General features: G+C 38.6%; 1 protein-coding gene across 1 annotated transcript in view; it reads right to left on the bottom strand.

The window, feature by feature from the left end:
* The window catches only part of ACTR3 (actin related protein 3), a 38,663-nt gene extending 23,368 nt beyond the window's left edge, over positions 1 to 15,295 (bottom strand). The window contains exon 1 of the mRNA XM_070948273.1: positions 15,071 to 15,295. Within this exon, the coding sequence (XP_070804374.1) occupies positions 15,071 to 15,114 (44 nt within the window). The 5' untranslated portion in view covers positions 15,115 to 15,295. The remainder of the gene's footprint in view (positions 1 to 15,070) is intronic.
* Between the last annotated feature and the right edge of the window lie 3,894 nt (positions 15,296 to 19,189).

Below are 19,189 nucleotides of genomic sequence, written 5' to 3'. Positions count from 1 at the left end.
CTGGGCGACAACTCTTTGCATCATTACTTTAATTTTATTACATTTTACAAGTTCACTAAATGAAGAACACAAAAAACCCCAACCAACTTGATAGTGATCACATAACACACTGACAAATGTCCTCCTCTCAACTTCAATACATGACATCAATAACTGAATCCTACTGTGATCTGATTGGCTCATTGCTAAAACAAGATGACACTTGATTGTCTCTAAACATTCATGCTCACTGGATACAATCAGATGAAGGAAAGCTACCTGATATCAACCTAAGCAAGTTGTGCTTCCTTTTTCTGGTTATTTGGCTATATCTTTTCATGGAATACAGATAATTGAACAACCTTTGTTGCATTATATTCTTGGTTAAATTATCTTTCCATTGATATATAATCTTATGGTACTACTCCAAAAAAAGTGGTGTTATTAGACATCAAACCTCAAAAATACATTTTCCCAAAAGGTTTCCACAATTTTAGCCACTACTGTATACTAGCCACTACATGGATTCAGTCACATTTAGTACTGCACAACCTAACAAATCTATCCCTCGCTCCAGCTTTGTTGCCCATTCATATTATTCAACAGTTCATCTGTCCTCTGTCTTTGTTCTCTGCATCAACTTTCACCTTTCTCTATAAATATCACATCTTTTCCCTTTGCAATAGCTGCACCATTGATTGCTCTTTGTTCTCATATGGGCCATATTCCCTAATTAAAAGCAGGAGATTTTCATGGAGATTTTTAAAATGCCTTTCTACTTGTTATTTTTCAGAATCCAATTTGCTCTCACCATCTGGCATTCAATGAAGTATATGTATGTTGGATCTGAATAATTTGCCACCTCCTCTTTTTTCCTGTACCTGACATTTTTAAAGATCAGTCATAAAAGACGGTTAGGGTTATTATTTGTATGTCATGTAGTCTTTAGTCATTCATATAATGATGCTACGTAAGTACAATACTATTATATCTTTACCTAAAAAGCTAATTTGTGAACTATATATGAGAGAAACAGGCAATATGTTTCTATGGTAACTATGGGCACTCTTAGTGCTTGTCAGGATCCCTGCTCATATTTTTTTTTTTAAAGCTTATCTTAAAATATTGATTGCGAAGCTGGCATCCCAGAAACCAAATAACCAAGTTTTGCTATCATCTCTATTTAAGAGAATGTCTTTTGAGTTCCCCAAAGATGTTAGAAAATAAAACCGGTGAATAGACATAGTCCCAAGACTTATTTACACAATTCTTGAAGTTTGGCAGGGTTCTACGCTCCTAAACTTTGGAAAAGACCTGGCTTTCTCCCCAGGTATGGGATATGGTGAGGTGGATAAGAAGACTGCATATGAAATCTTCACTTTGGTGCCAGGTTTTTATTGTGTGTGTGTGTGTGTGTGTGTATCTATCTACCTACCTACCTACCTACACACATGGATATATATGTGTGTGTGTATCTATCTACCTACCTACCTACCATCATCTACCCTGTTTTCCCCAAAATAAGACATCCCTGATAATAAGCCCAATCAGGCTTTTGAGCGCATGCAATAAGACCAAAGGCTTATTTCAGGGTTCAAAAAAATATATAAGACAGGGTCTTATTTTCAGGGAAACACGGTATCTGTTTTATTATTGATGTACTGCTAATTTGAAGCCACTAGGAAGTAAGGAAGGAAGGAAGGAAGGAAGGAAGGAAGGAAGGAAGGAAGGAAGGGGGAAGGAACCTTCCCAATCCTCTTTTTCCTGCTACTGATGAAGTATGTCTGGCATAGAGATCGCAAGAGGCCAGGTGTACCTCATCAGCAGTAGAAGGAAAAAGACAGCAGGGGTGGTAAAAATTAGGGTTGCCAAAAGGGCAAAGATGAGGGAGGGGCAGTTGAACTGCACAGAGATCATAAACATGGGCAACCTGCCAAGCACCCAAATTTTGATCACAAGAAGGTTATCTGTAAAGATTAAGATGAGAAATCTTATGCTGGAAAGTACAGGTAGTCCTAACTTAACTGCCACAATTGGGAACAGCAATTCCATTGCCAAGTGACATGGTCATTAAATGGAACATCACTTGATCATGCCGGACTTAACATCAGTCCCAGTATGGCTATTAAGCAAATCACCCACAGTTTAGGGAGACATCACATGACTGCGACTTGCCAGGTTCTCTATTGACTTAGCTTGTCAAAAGCCAGCTGTGAAGCTTCCAAATTGCAATCATTACTTCAAGATGCTTCAACAGTACATAAACACACACTGGTTGAAAAGCTTGCAAATCGCAATCACATGATTGCAGAGATGCTGCAAAAGTCATAAGTATGAGGACTGGTCATAAAATTATTTTTCCAGCCATCTTAAATTTTGAATGGTTGCTAAATAGAACAATTGTTAACCAAGGATTACATGTGCTAGTAAATTTTGAAATACTGAAAATTTAGTATTTAGTTCTACACTTGCTCATTTGCAGGATACCATACTACTACTAAACTAATCAGGAGTTACTTTAAAGAAAGACTCTCAAGATCAGACTGTTAGTGCGAAAGAAGTTCCAATAAAGAAACATAAGTCAAGCAATACTTCAACACCCAGAAATGATAAGTTTGGAAAACTAAAACAAAATACTATTCACTATATAAAATTTAGTATCTTGTGAAGGAAATTATCTTCTACAAAGTATTTTAAGGATTAGAAGAAAAATGTTATACGTATTTCCAGTAAAGTCTATACTGCACAGTTCAGCATATCTAAAAATATTCATAGCTACTCTAGCAAAAATGTAGAAGAATGAATCATGAAAATAAACATGGTTATTGGCAGACACTGAGGACACCTAATACCAAGCCTGTTTGGTCTTTTACTACTTTATTGTTCAAAGATCTAAAATTCATTTTAAACAGTAATTTCTCATTCAGAATAAGATGGATATCAAATTATATTGTGCAAGAAACTAATGGACAAGAACAACAGGAGAAGTAATGATACTCAGCAATACATAGATCTAGATTTTTTTCAAAGAAAAAGGTGCATTGAATCAAAAATATTTAAGGATTTTTTTATCTCAATGCATTATTTTAAATCATGAAAAAGAAGATATACAATTCTTTGAAGAATTATCATGGGACATCTTTAATTTCCAATTTAATAACAAACACTAATCTTAATTATCTTGGAAATCTGTTATTGGCAATATATTATACTCTCATATTTTCTGAGTAAGTAATATACAACTTAGCTTACACAGAGTAAATTGTTATATCTGATTCAGTATTTGAAACTAGAGCATTCCAATGCCATTTTGCAGGATCAGATAAAAAGTTCCTTTTACCTTCCTAGATTTTTAAATTAAAGAACTGAATCAGGCTACACTGCGAGGAAAGGATAAAATATTCCAATTGTTTCCAATTCAATACAGAGGAAACACACTGAATAATTAAATAGCTACTATGCTATTAGGAATTGTTCTTTTCTTTCCCACTTTTTAACAAACATGAGACTACAGGGATAGATAGAATAATTCTGTTTTCAGCATCTTTCTAAATGTGATTAGGGAGGGCCAGCTTGATGATACAGCGAGACTATTTCTCAAAAATGGTACTTCTACTGAGAAGGTGTATCCTGGAGAAATAACAACGCTGCTTGTTAGAGTTGAAACTCAGCTCCAACTTGTTCCATCCAGACTTTCACTGCCTTTAAACTTTGAGTCAGGAGTTCCACAGCATTTCTGGCCTGACCTGCAATGCATAACAGATGACCTCTTATCATGGACTGAACAGTTATTCTAATCAGTCCATGTTTGTTTTGAACTGTTATTTTTATCATATTTATATGCCACCCATCTCACAAACTGTGATTCTGGGCCAGGTACAATAAAGACCATAAAGTATTTTTTCAAAAAAATAATCTACAATTAAAAACATTATTATGGTTTGACAAACAGTCAGCCAAATGTTTGGACTGGATTTGATATTTTTATCCACCTATTGAATCCTTGCTAAGGATCTGGGAGAAGCACATACAGTTGCTTGATAGTATTAAAAGGATAAGCTTTGCTTGTAACACTTTCCAAGTAAGGATATAAGCCAAGGGTATCAAACTCAATTTCATTGAGGGCCACATAAGGGTTGTATTTGACCTCGGGGAGCCAGGGTGGGTGTGGCCAGGGTAGGCATGGCCAGCTCGATGTCACTTGTGTCGGGGGCACCTGTGGTGGCCTGAACGTTCTGCCAGCAAGAACAGGCTCCAGAGCTCCGTTTTCAGCTGCGATGGCTTCCTGCAACCTTCTGCCAGCGAAAATGGAGCTTGGGAAGGCTGCCTGTGGTCTGCAGGCATCGCGGGCTGGTCCTTTGCTGTTTCCAGGGTGTCTCTGCTGGCCAGATCTAAGCACTCTTCAGGCCAGATCCAGCCCCCGGGCCTTGTTTTAACACCCCTAATGTAAGGTGTTACAAGCAAAGCTGCCTTTTGCACCTGACTGATCTGCCAATGCTGATGATGTTCAAGTGATGCTGCAGAGTTTTTGAGGAACTTCCAAAAGATGGAGCCAATTTCACCCTGGGGGAGATAATGTTCCACAGGGCAGGGGCCTTGGCAGAAAAACTTTACATCCTGGGTCCCACCAGGTGTAGTTCCTTAGCAGATGGGATCCACCTCATGGAATGGGCAGAAGTAACTAGGAAAAGACTGTCCCTCAAATAATCCAACCCCAATAATAAAGGTCATTAAGGGTCAAAACAGCATATTTAATTGAACCTGGAAGCAAACTAGCAACTAATTAATGCAGCTCAGAGCATCGGTGTAATATGTGTCATTCCAGCTGTACATATAACTGTCCATGCCACTGTATTTTGCACCAGAGAGCAAAAAACCTGCAGCACTCCACATACTGGGGGCCAAGGTGAGATATCTGCCTAATTAGCATCAACTGAAATTGAGGAAAGAGGTGAACCAGTACAACTCTGTGCCACCTACCCCCAACTCTCTGAGCCAATCCAGAGGGATATAATGACCAATGGTACCTAGGCCATCAAAAGGTCAAGCATGGATGCAGATCCCCAAACCTGTCTCCTGAAGAGGTTACTGAAAATGAACCAAAGCCATTTCTGACCTATACTCAGGCCTGAATCCTAACTGAAAGGGGTCCAATTAATCCATTTTATCCTGGGTCCCGAGGCTGTACTGTAACCACAGTACAGAAGGAGGAGGTTGCATAATACTAAAAATTGCCCAGTATGGTAAGGTCCAATTGTGATTTCTTGAGCAGAGGGTGAACCAGAGGGTGAAGAGGTAGAAGAACAACTTCCTCACTCAAGGAGGGATTCCGCTGTTAGAACCCTGACCTCCCATCACCACCAGGCAGCTTTAGTTAGCCAGCAGAAGCATGGATCTAGAAAGCAGATGTCTGAATTCACCATCACTTTTTTAATGTTGATCTTCTTCCTATTGTGATGTTTTAAACTTGTTTTCCTAGCCACTAAGTCATTTAATTTCAATGATCAATAACATGATTGTTAACCAACAAACCAACTATGTCTGATTTACCAGTTTTAAATCTACATACCTGCAAGGGACTCTGGTAATGCTTATTCACACTCCTAGCATCACAACAGACTACTACAACTATTTGGAAAATTAAATTGGTACAGATGAAACTATTCACATTAGCAGATGAGAACAACTGCAAGCACATAACACCGATTCTGCAGAATAGCATTAGCTTCAGCTGTAATTCAAAGTGTGGTTATTAACCTTAAAAGCCCTACATCTGCAGGAACATGTCCTCCAAATAGAACCAACCTGTCCAGTTGGTTCTTGGCATTTGGTTGATTTCTGTCCAGTGTGCTCATCCCAAAAGGGAATATTGGGCGTTTCCCAGATTCAAGAGGTGCTAATGGCAGAGGCCTGGGAAAAATTCTTCTCTGTGATGGACTGCACTTCAGGAAATTGGCTCACTTCCACAGAGGCTCAGTTGGTGCTCACCCTTTTTTAAAGTTTTTAAGACAAAAATTTCCACTGGGGTCTCAAAGTTAAATGTTATTAGATTTTTGGGTTGGCACCAGTGATAATATACACCGTGTTTCCCTGAAAATAAGACCCTATCTTATATTTTTTTGAACTCTGAAATAGGCGCTTGGCCTTATTGTCATGCGCTCAAAATCCCGATTGGGCTTATTATCAGGGGATGTCTTATTTTGGGGGAAACAGGGTAGCTATTCACATTTATTTTTTGTTATAGTTTTTAATCACATTATTAATGGTTTAATATTATAAACTGAAATTCTCCAATATAGCTAGTTAATAAAAATTTAATAGACAAATTACAGCTAAGAATGTTATTGAAGAAATAATTTGTTTAGAATGCAAATATTATTCAAGTCTTGCTAAATAGTAACTAACCAATACCTGCTCTGAAGTTATTCATATATAGGACAAGGTGATATCACTCAAATCAGTTAAAAATTAATTTAGGTAAATGTGAAATTCATATAAACAATACAAGCAATATCTACTTCATTTATTAAAAAGTAGGTTTTGCTTTAGAACATTCATCAAAATACCTTTTCAAATAATTGTTGGCTGGATGGTGCATATTGGTCTGCAGGTTTCTTCTTAGTTAAGTACTTAAACTAATGTGGATTTAAAATAAGGAACAACTCTAACTGCCATTTGTAAAGTCTGTGAAGTTGGAGGAAGAAACTGATACTTCAAGGTTGCAAACAAATAACCCTTTGTTAATTTATAAAGAGGAAGAGGGAATAGAGGCAACAGACAAACCACAGACTAGCTTACTCAGTTCACTAATTACTGTTGCAACAAATATTAGTCTTTTCAAATAATATTTACATATTAGCTAATGGCCCAGTGTAGGTATACTTATAGGGGCTAATAAACACTCAAGATTAAAAATTTAAGCAATAAATTTCTTATCAATGGCTATCACTGATCCATAATAGCATCTGAGGTGGCATTTGGTTGATTTCTGGATTTTTGGATTCCAGATCTGGTAATCCTAGCATAGAGCTATTCAAATCAGTCAGCTCACTTGCCTCAGTTGACTCAGGCCGACACTGAAACAGGAGAAGAGATTAGAGCTGGAGGGAGTGTTACAATTTTTAAAAAGCATCAAAATATATATTTTAGCCTTTGAAATTACATTGGAATTAGGATCTGAGAAAGACAGGAGAGAACGTGCATATAATGATGCATGCCCAACTCTGTCAGTACTATAATGAGACAATTGTAAAGTAACAACAATTCAAGTGATAGGAAGTAACAGACCTATTCACTTCCATACATGCGAGTTTCATCTGAATGACTTTGTCCAGTCTGACATATTTTAACATCTTCCCAATTTGCTGGACTACAACTCTCACATTCACAGCTAGCAAATAAGAAAAGACTCACAGAAAGCAGTATGTTACAGATATTCAAGTACTACCAAGTGGAGCCCCTGTAACATTGTACCGGATCTGAAATCACATGGAATATTTTACTGCTGAATTAGGCATGTAAACTCACAAATGAACTCTGCAGAATGCTTCATTTACTGAACATTTTTTTACTATGGTTATTCACCATATAATAGGTTTTATTTGATTCTATATACCGCACTATGTATTCTAATTGTCAGTTTTTAAAACAGTTATTAAGGAATTCTACACAGCATATCAATGTTGGGGAATATTGGCAACTATTATTTGTTTACAAGTAATATGGACAAAGCAATTGTTTAAAAGGCTTTTACAGCTGTTTCAAATGGAGTCCTAACTGATTACAAGTGCATGGATGCACAGAAACACTTTGGTTTGTTCCAGCAAGCTGAAAATATTGGTGCTTTAATGATGCAAAAAAAGTAGTTCTATTTCCCCTTGTTAGGGAAGCCATTGTTTGATTATTTTAAATAATGTTAATAAAATAAACTATCCTTTACTGCAGGTTGACCTGATAAATAGGATATAAATATTTATCATTATACCTACTAAGCAAACAAAATATTTAAAGGATCATTAAAGTCATCACTATTTATATTTATGGATTACATAATGCAATCTTTCCCAGTTCTGCCTTAGATTGAGTTCTTGTTCTGCCTTAGATTGAAAAACCAGTTGGGAGACTTTGAGCCAGTCACTCTCTCTTAGCCAAACCCACCTCACAGGGTTGTTGTTGTTGTTGTGGGTAAAATAGAAGGAGGAAGGAGTATTAAGTATATTTGTTGTCTTAAGTTATTTATATAAATAATAAAGGTATGATGTAAAGAAATAAATGTAGCAATAGTTGCAACATCAAGGACATCTGCAGGGGCTACAATCTTGAGTTTTTTGAACCTCCATCAAGGATATCTTTTTTCAATATATCTGGAGATACCGGATTATAGTCAATTGTGCTTTCTAACACTGCTATCTGATAAAAATGATGAAAATAACAAATCTTAGAAAAGCAGGATATATGTAAAAATTGTACTATTATGTACTTACAGCACTGAATTGCTATCATTAAAATACTACAAATACATTATCATTAATTGGCTATGATTTTTTTTTATAATATTAAGCATATTTATTGAGTTTACAAATCCTTAAAACGTATCAACTTGATAGCATTAGGGTACATACATATATAGATACACGCACACACACATACACGCACACACACTAACCACAAATTATGTAACATTCTATTCTATTAGTATGCAAAATTAATATATGTTTAGCTGCTTTCTAAAAATCAGACTTTGAAGCAATAAATTTGGCTGATATTTGGGGGGGGATCTCTGTACATAAATATAATCTATTACAGCCACTAAAAGGGGGGGGCTGCTAAACAAATAATTTATTGTACTGCATAAAAGAGAGGATATAAGTGTGTTAGTTTTATACCCCAACTTCCTCCAAACACTCAATGTAGCATAGAAGCACATGCTCTTCCATTTTCCCCTATAACCATACTCTGAGGTAGGCTGGGTGAGGAGTGACTAACTCACAGTCACTCAGTGAAGTATGTTTCCTATTTTCAACATGAGATTATTCATTCTGTAATGTTCAGAAAAAGCAATTTAGGCAGGAGACCTATGTAGTGTATGCTATCAAGTTCTAAGTGTCTTCCTAAAATAAAGCACATTTTTTGCAGTAATTGTTAGTTGTAACTGTTCAGGCAGTTAGTTCATGCACTTAGTAAGCAATGCTGGGAAAACTATTTCTGACTAGCTATTGGCACACTGGTCTACGTAAAATAATATATGGTTTTCCAGACACACAATGAACTTTCATGTCTTCTGTTCTCCTTGCCTTTCTGTGTACAATATCCCTAAAATCATCCAAAGTCCTAAACCAAGGTAGATTTTGATAATATAAACTTGGGAAAATTAGTTTTATTAGCAAGCCCAAATAATAACCACTCAACTTTTCTTTCAATCTTATTTTAACCATTCTATATTATCTACTGGGAATAGCTTTATGAGTGGAATATTTACAGTATGTCACAGAAGTGAGTACACCCCCTCACATTTTGTAAATATTTAAGTATATCTTTTCATGTGATAACACTGAAGAAATGACACTTGGCTACAATATAGTGAGTATACAGCTTGTAAAACAATGTAAATGTGCTGTCCCCTCAAAATAACACAACACACAGCCATTAATGTCTAAACTGTTGGCAACAAAAGTGAATATACCCCTAACTGATAATGTCCAAATGGGACCCAAAGTGTCAATATTGTTTGTGGCCACCATTATTTTCCAGCACTGTCTTAACCCTCTTGGGCAGAGTTCATCAGCGCTTCACAGGTTGCTTGCCACTGGAGTCCTCTTCCACTCCTCCATGACATCACGGAGCTGGTGGATGTTAGAGACCTTGCACACCTCCACCTTCCATTTCAGGATGCCCCACAGATGCTCAATAGGGTTTAGGTCTGGAGACATGCTTGGCCAGTCCATTACCTTTACTCTCAGCTTCTTTAGCAAGACAGTGGTCATTTTGGAGGTGTATTTGGAGTCATTATCATGTTGGAATACTGCCCTGCGGCCCAATCTCCGAAAAGAGGAGATCATGCTCTGCTTCAGTATGTCACAGTACATGTTGGCATTCATGGTTCCCTCAATGAACTGTAGCTCCCCAGTACCGGCAGCACTCATGCAGCCCCAGACCATGACATTCCCACCACGCTTGACTATAGGCAAGACACACTTGTCTTTGTACTCACCTGGTTTCCACCACACATGCTTGACACCATCTGAACCAAATACGTTTATCTTGGTCTCATCGGACCACAGGACATGGTTCTCGGAATCCATGTCCTAAATCTGCTTGTCTGCAGCAAACTGTTTGCGGGCTTCCTTGTGCATCATCTTTAGAAGAGGCTTCCTTCTGTAACTACAACCCTGCAGACCAATTTGATGCAGTATGCGGTGTATGGTCTGAGCACGGATAGCTGACCCTCCACCCATTCAACCTCTGCAGCAATGCTGGCAGCATTCATACGTCTATTTCCCAAAGTCAGCCTCTGGATATGACGCTGAGCACAGGCACTCAACTTCTTTGGTCGACCATGGCGAGGCCTGTTCTCAGCAGAACCTGTCCTGTTAAACCGCTGTATGGTCTTGGCCACCACGCTGCTGCTCAGTTTCAGGGTCTTAGCAATCTTCTTATATCCTAGGCCATCTTTATGTAGAGCAACAATTCATTTTTTCAAATCCTCAGAGTTCATTGCCAGGTGCAATGTTGAACTTCTAGTGACCAGTATGAGAGAGAGATAGAGAGATAACACCAAATTTAACACACCTGCTCCCCATTCACACCTGATATCTTGTAACATTAACACATCACATGACACCAGGGAGGGAAAACGGCTACTTGGGCACTGTTTGGACATTATTACTCCGGGGTGTACTCACTTTTGTTGCCAGCAATTTGGATATTAATTGGTGTGTGTTGCATTATTTTGAGGGGACAGCACATTTACACTGTTATACAAGCTGTATACTCACTACTTTATATTGTAGCTAAGTGTCATTTCTTCAATGTTGTCACATGAAAAGATATACTTAAATATTTACATAATGTGAGGGGGTGTACTCACTTCTGTGACATACTGTGACATCTTGAAAGAGTTCTGAGGCCTACAGCGAGAGTGAAAAAAGTGAGCCCTCAGTGATGAATTTACAATTTAGCTTTATGCACTATTTTATTTCTGAACACCATTTACCACATTGGGGTCTTCCTGCCCTTTCTACTTCTGGAGTGTGGTCTTTACTATACAATGCAACATCACTTGTGCAGCTTGGCCTAAAGATACAAACTTATAAAACTTTTGATTCATGTTTTTACTAATTCCATTTTTTCTGCAGCTATTATTTTTATCATGTATAATAATTCTGGGCTTGCTCACGCATATTTAAAAGCACTAAAATTAGTGGGAATTGTGCATAAGCACCCAAGTGCACAATTTTTATAAAATATATTGATAAATGCACATGCAACATGTTTTCTCATTTAAGGCAACTACAATCTGAATCACATTTAGTAATATATCACATAGAATGTTTCATCTCAAAAGTAATTTAAAATATTAATCAACAACAACCCATAATAAACATTCATTTATACATCCCGATATCCAAATGAAAAAGATTATATAATAAATTTATAAAATATGGTAAATTCAGGAATATTACTTTTCTCTAAATGTAATTCAGTAAGCACATTTTAGGTACATATTCAAATCATTCACAAATATTCAAACATCATTTTGCAATCCCAGAATCTTGGAAGTTGAAGCACTTTTATGTCATCAATCCCAGAATTGGAGGCAGACTTTTATGTCATTAATCTCTTGATCAATGCAGGATTCCAAATTAAAGCAGGATTCCAAATTAAAGCAGATGAGATTAGTATCATCTAGTAGTCCATACTTAAACTCATATAGTAAACCTGATTTAACTTCATGTCTGAATTAAGCTATACTTCAACATTTCAAGCCAATCACATTCTAATGTTTTACTTCAATATTCACATTTTAAGACTTCTCATGCACTTAATTCAGGAACCTCAATGTATTCCTGATGCAATAGGAAATATTTTAGTTTTGCTGTTCTCCAATACATCTCTTGGACATAAAGTGAATACTGCAAAATATAAGTGCCCTGGAAGCCACTACAAGTAGTCCTCAACTTACAACAGTTCATTTAATGGCAGTTCAAAGTTGCACTGGAAAAAATGGTTTATGACCATTTTTCAAACTTACGACCATTGCAGCATCCCCATGGTCATGTGATTTACATTCGAATGTTTGACAACTGGTTCATATTGATATGGTTGCAGTGTCCCGGAGTCATGTAATCCTCTTTTGCAACCTTCTGACAAGCAAAGTCAATGGGGAAACCAGAATCACTTAACAACCATGTTACTAATGTAAGAACTGCAGTGATTCACTTAACAAATGTGAGGTGAAAAGTTGTAAAATGGAGCAAAACTCACTTAACAAATTTCTCACTCAGCAACATAAATTTTGGGCTCAATTGTTGTCGTATGTTGAGGACTACCTGTAATTCTTTGCACTTTTAACTGTGAACTACAGCAATCATAAATGTAGTAACACATTTGCAAAAAGTGTACAATACTATAATGAAACATTTTAACCAACAGTGGAAATTAGTAATTATTCAAATATTTATAACTGTATCCAAAGTTAATAAGGCATAAATATGTGACAAATTTTCTAAAGCAATTTTAAAACATTTTCATATTGCACATATTAGCATAACAGGCTATCTAGCCTTTTCCCTTTAATATTCCAACCTATTCACCTCATATTTTGAGACCAATATGTAAGACTAGCAGAATACAGTGGAAACGTGCACAAATTTATATGTGCACATATAATCACCTCAAGAAAAAGATAGGGTCTGTCTACACAGTGATACTAAGAGATTATAAAAAAGATGCATCCTTAAAATATATTGGAGTTCTAATTCTCTAATGTTCAGATCTAATGTTTTAAAGCTTGTGATCTCAGAGTCCAGATTTTTCAGGGCCACTGACACATTTCAATTTAGTAATTGTGTAATCATAGTTACTAATTAAAAGATGCTGCGCTTTGCACACCAATGACTGTGCATTCACTGGATAGCCCCCTTTGCAGAATCTAAAATTAAATCCTTTTCCTCTTTTGATTATTTCTCATCATTTTGATTTATGCACAAATTTATAAATGAAACATGTCACCAGAGATCCCTATTGGTATAGTTAGCCTCTCAATATGCAAAAACAGCTTTGTATGAAAAAAAGGACATGTTCTTTAGTGTATTACAATGAACACTGTACTGTAATTGCAATGTACCTACACATATCTTGTTACTATAGGCAGCAGAACAGCAACCAGTACAAGTTGTAATTTACTGCAGTTTTACATCCAACTGTATATTCTGTGCTCCATTTTAGTGAACTATCGTAATCATATTCCTTATATAGATATGTTTAGGTTTTGCTTTGTTTTTCAAATGGAAAGGTAAGGTCACAATTTCCAAAGAATGTTGTTTGATGACACATTTCTCAAAATATTTTTTTAATGTAATTAACCATTTTTAAACAGAAAACTATGGCTGATGGATGAATGATTAGTTAGAAGTGTTTTACTTGCAATTATATTGAGCTAATGCTGCAATGATCAACTTGCATGCAGAATTTTCTATGAAACCCATCTTTATTAGCATGAAGCAAAGTGAAAGCACAAAATGAAGTCGCCTCAACTCAGTTCCTTAAGAAACTGTAATGAAGGACATAAAGTACCTATATACCAGGAAGTCTTTGCTTCCTAGATAAATCTCCAATGCCATCCTCCATGCCTGCTCTTCCCTGAAAGAAATGTCATTGAAGTTCTTTTCTATGAGGGACATGTTAGAAAATAGCAACATTGAGCGCCTTTTCTCCACATTAATTAGTAATTACAAAATAAGAAAAGTAGTTTCTCAAAAGGATTTGGTTCAGGTTTGTCACTGAAAACTGCCTTATAAGGTATAAAAGCCTGAAAGGAGGAAGCGCCTTTGACAAAACTAAGGAAGTTCCTCTGCGCTTGCTCATTAAGAGAGGGCAGACTTTTTTTTTTTCCACCCACACAGAGAGAAGTAATGCTGAATAAATGGCACATATGGACAAATCATGGCACTGCAAAAGGAAGCCACCAATCTGAAGGCTCCCCTCGTCCCCGTATACTGAACTTAGTTGAAAATTATACACAGGCCAGTTTGACCTGAGAAAGGCTGGCGCTGATTTTTTTTTTTTTCTTCAAACCTCCCCCCCCCATGGCTATTTCCTAAACGAAATTAAGGCTGCAGACGTTCTTCTCCAAAATTGCATCCTAACAGCAATGCAGGAAAAAACGCCTTGGACCGATGCAACAGCAAAAATCCAAATCCAATCTCTTGCAACCCTCCTCCCTCCAAGAATTGGGGGGGGGGGGAGAGAAAGGAAATGCTAGACTCAGCGGGCCAAAAGGGTCTCCTTCCCAGCGGCGGAAGGTGCTCTGTCATCCTCGCAAAGCCACACAATGAATTAAGATCGCTGGCCACCTCCGGTTAACTTTTATCAGGAGGAGACAATGCAAACCTTCCTTCTGGCAAAGGCCGAAGCCTCCCGCAGGATTGGAAAACGGGGAGAAGAGAGGACCGGTTTGAACCCAGGCAGTTTAGGGCGTGGACTCTCCCCTTCTGCCCACAAAAAAAAAAACCCTCGCCTTTGACGGCCGACGCCGAAAGGCAGAAAAAGAGCTGCCGGGAAGAAGCCAGTCGGCCCGGCAGTCGGGAATACCCTTCCTCCTCCTCCTCCTTCCCCCCCCCACACCTGCCACCCTCAAATGGCATCGATAAAGTGAGGGGGCAGAAAGCCCTGCCATGCCCAGCGAGGGGGGGGGGAGAGAAGAGACGGCAAGAGAAGCCCCGTCTCGCTCCACGCGCCCCAATGAAAGGCAGAGGCAGCCCGGCCGCTTCCCTTCCCCGCCCTCTCCGGCGCTGGAAGCCAACTGTCAGCCTCCGCCGCTGCCGCGCGCCCAGTCGCCCATTCATCTCTCTCTCTCTCTCTCTGGGCTCACCCGGTGCCACAGTCCACCACGCAGGCCGGGAGCCGCCCTGCCATCCTCCACGGGTTTTGAGACGCCGCTGAGGAAAGGTGCCGACGACCCCGCGGGCCTCTCTCTCTTCTCCTTCCACTCTGGGGGAGTGAAGGCACCACTTCCGCAAAGGAGCGAGTCACTCCCTTTACCCCAGCCTTGGCTTGCCTGCCTCCCTCCCTCCCCCCCCTCGCCGCTCGCACACGCACAGCCCCGGCGAGGGAGCCCAAGATGGCCGCCTCTTCCGTCGCTCCCTCCCTCCCTGAACACGGGCATGGGAGGGGCGCCGCGGAAAGAGGTAGAGCGAGCGGGCGGGCGCGTCAAACAAAAGAGGCCTTTAGGAGAAACGCACTGTTCGGGGGCGGAAAAGAGACGCGGGCGGGCGCTGCTCTCGCGCTCCTCCTCCTTTCACTTTGTTGGGGCTGGAGGATCGGGGTTGCTCGCTGGCTTGAGTCGCCCTCCTCGTTTTATCCAGTGACAGAAATGGTATTTTAGGAAGCCGTGGTTTAATTTTTACGGCATTTTTTTTTAAATCACGTGATGGAATCCTCTTTCTTTGACCACCTTTCTAACTGGCTGCTTTCAGAATCCCGGCTTTTAAAAGGCAGTGGTTTTGCAGAGCTGCAGTAGCCTTAATGCTTGCATACTAGGCAGAATTTGCCTCTTTCAGAGCGAAAGGAAGTCCTTTGTCGGATGCTTTTTCGACTTGCCCCGGCATTTCTATCAATATCTCTAAAACCATCTCACCCTGAAGGGTCCAGGATACAAGTGAAAGGATGGAAAAGGCGGAGGCACCACGATCATATTCAACCAAGTATATATAAAATTAATGGGGTGTCTCATAAAGTTTCTTCTTAGAAAATTATTAAATCTGGGGGGAGGGGAATCTTACATCCCAAGTTAAACATGAGATTTCCTTGTGGCCTTCCATCCAAGGATTAACTAGATCTGGCTCGAGTGGGTTTTTTTGAGTACAATAGCTATTTAGCTATTGTCATATAATTTAACATACAAAGACTTACAGATACATTTTTATATTACCTATCAGTTGCATTTGGGTTAGCACATAGAACAATTCTTGCAGCCTTGATTTTTTCCTAAACAAGGTATTTATTATCTACTTGATTTATACTAGTCTGAATCCTGTACTGAAACTTGCCAATTGTAAAGAAGATGGAATAAAAAATATAAAAAACGATAAAGTAAATATAAAAAAATAAATATCAGAATAGTTGATTCAGCATTAAAAGCATGACAAAAAGAAATGTGTCTTGATTGCTCTTCTAGAGGCAGAGAAAGTAAATGCAATTCCTCTAAGATATATTTCAAAGCCAGGGAGCATTCATTTTATAAACTTGATTATAAATGAATCTTGAGTATGTATTTGAAATTAAGAGGTAGAACAGATCATCCAAGACAAGGACCAAGGACCACAAAACCGACTTGTGTTTCCATAAATGTATTTCTAGGGTTTACTCAATACCTCAAATTTTCTGGTCCAGATTCCATCAGAACCACAAACTAACCACCCTAGTTAGTTGCTCATAACACATTAAGTCAAAATGTGGTTATCTAATTTGTGATTCAGCATATGATACTAACATCACCTTTATGGCACAGACACCTTCTTGCTTGCTTGAACACGATGTTATCCATTCAGTTGTTTCCAACTTTTGGTGATTCTATGGGCCAGGTCTCTTCACATTTTCTGATCTTGCACTACTTCTTTTGAGGTTTTTTGTGCTCTGGTGGTGTCAACTTTGATGGTGTCCAGCCACCATATTCTTAGGCAGCCTGGTTTCCTTTTACTGCCAATTTTTCTCTACATGACATGGCCACAGTAAGTCAGATGCAGTTTCATGATTTTTCCTTCTAAGTGACATGTCTAGTGTTACGCGCTCCGGTATTTGCTTGTTGGTCACCTTTGCTATCCAAAGAATACGCAGAAGCCTTCTCCAGCACCACAGCTCAAACAAGTCGATTTTCTTCCCATCTTGCTTTTTAAGGTCCAATTTTCACAGCCATAGGTAGCTACGGGCAACACCATAGACCGGACTAATCTACATTTGGTTTCCAGTCTGATGGCCTTCCTTTCCATATTTGCCTCATGTTTATCATTGCTGTGTGAGCCAGTGCTATCTGACATGAACACCTCCTCACAATTACTTCCTCACAATTCACTTTTGGTTCAATTGAGCAGTTACAATCATTCTCACACTTGGTTACAGGCAGTTGGGATTCAGCCAGTTCGCACCACTTCAGGAGAACTGGTTGTTAACTTTTTGAGCAGTTTGGCAAACTGGTTGTTGGAAGAAATTATTGGGGTAGAGAACCGGTTGTTAAATTACTGGAATCCCACAACTGGTTACAGGTTTTTGCATCTTCTTTTGGGCTTGAGATCATTCCACTGTGGGACTTAGGCTTGTTTCTAAGGAGGAGAAATGTGTGAATTAAATGGCATGGTAATTTTTTTTTTTTTAAATCTTGTACTACAGCAGAAGTGCTGGCCTTTACAAATGATAATGTGGGTAAACATGGGCTAGTGCCTAAAGTCAGTCTTTAGACATACATAGATTAATATGCATGCTTCCTAGTAAAGCATATGAAGGTTTCTTTTCATTTTAGAAAACTTTTTGATACGTCTTAATATATTGCAAATAAAAACGACCAATCAGCGGTTGAAATGGCTTTTCTGTGCTTGCATACCTCTTCACAAGCCACAAGATATATTTTTTTCTTCATCTTTGACCTCTAAATGTTGGAAAACAGTGGGCCAATGAAACATATCTATTGGACAGTTTCCATAAACTGCATTAGTGTAAGTGCTGTTGAGGTCAATGTTGGGAAGCAATGTTCTTCTAATATTGAATTAGTTGTTTCAACTGACAACAAATAATCTATTTAAAATTATACGTCTTCCTCCATCTCAAATCATAGGCCTTTGATGGGTAATTATCATGTGGCTTCTAATATAAATATTAATTTTGTGTGTGTGTGTGTGTATTGCTAGAACCAAAGTGCAAATGGAGTGGCACCTCCACTTACGCAAGAAAATCCCTGAATTTAATTATTATTCTTTTATACTATAGCCCTTCTTCCTTCTCTACCCCATGGCATTTAAGAATATATTTTAATATTATATGTCAAAAGCCATAGGAGTTTCTGGCAAATGACATTACAAGATGGGACAAGGAGTAGAAAAAAGCTCCATCCATCTTTCCTTCAACTATTTGTATTTTATGCATCCAAAACCAGATGGAGCAAGCAGAATTCAAATTCAAATGGATTCAGATCTATTCTTATTAAAACTGTGAACTTCTGGACTATCTATAACATCTTACAAATTTTTCTTCCCCAGCAATGCTATGCATTAATCATTACAGATTTCCAATGCATTACAGATTCCCAATGCAATTATACCATTCTTCCATTCGATTATTTCCTCATGATGCTATCTGTACCTTTTACTTCATATAGGATTTTTATTTTGGTTTTTGGTGCCTTAGAATGAATTTTGACTCCTGGCATTTGCCTAAATAAGTCTGCAATTTTGTTGGCAAAAGTTTTTCAGAAGGATTTTTCCATGGCCTACCTAGGACTGAGAGAAACTGACTGGCCCTAAGATACTTAGAGTTGTGCAGCTTCTGCCCAAAGTGGGACTAGAACTCAGTCTCCCAGTTTCTAGCCCAGCAATCCCCAACATTCGTGGCTTAGTGCCCCAGCTAAGGGGGGGAAGGGGAACTGGGCTGCACACATGCAGTCCTTGCATGAATGGTGGGCTAGCACACACATGCACAAGTGCCTGCCAACCCACTGCTTATGCAATTGAGCTGCATGCACACATTCCAGCCAGCCATTTGCACTGCCCAATTCTGAGTAGGCCATGGCCTGGTAGTGGGCCGCAGCCCGGGAGTTGTTCTAGCCTGTTGCCTTAAGCACTACACAAAACTGGTTCTCATATCAGTTATACCAAAGAGGAATATAATATCCTAGAAATGTCTATGTTTTGTTTAATACGTGCTGATTTTCAAAACCAATTTAAATATATTCACAAGACTCTCTTATCTACCGCTCCTACATTTATCTTTAAACTATTGAATA

Source organism: Pituophis catenifer, unplaced genomic scaffold (genome assembly GCF_029215685.1).
Source record: "Pituophis catenifer annectens isolate HBS135680 unplaced genomic scaffold, rPitCat1.0.hap2 SCAF_1, whole genome shotgun sequence".
NCBI lineage: Eukaryota > Metazoa > Chordata > Lepidosauria > Squamata > Colubridae > Pituophis > Pituophis catenifer.
Note: the sequence above shows the minus strand (reverse complement) of the source record. Positions and strands in the feature narration are given on the sequence as shown.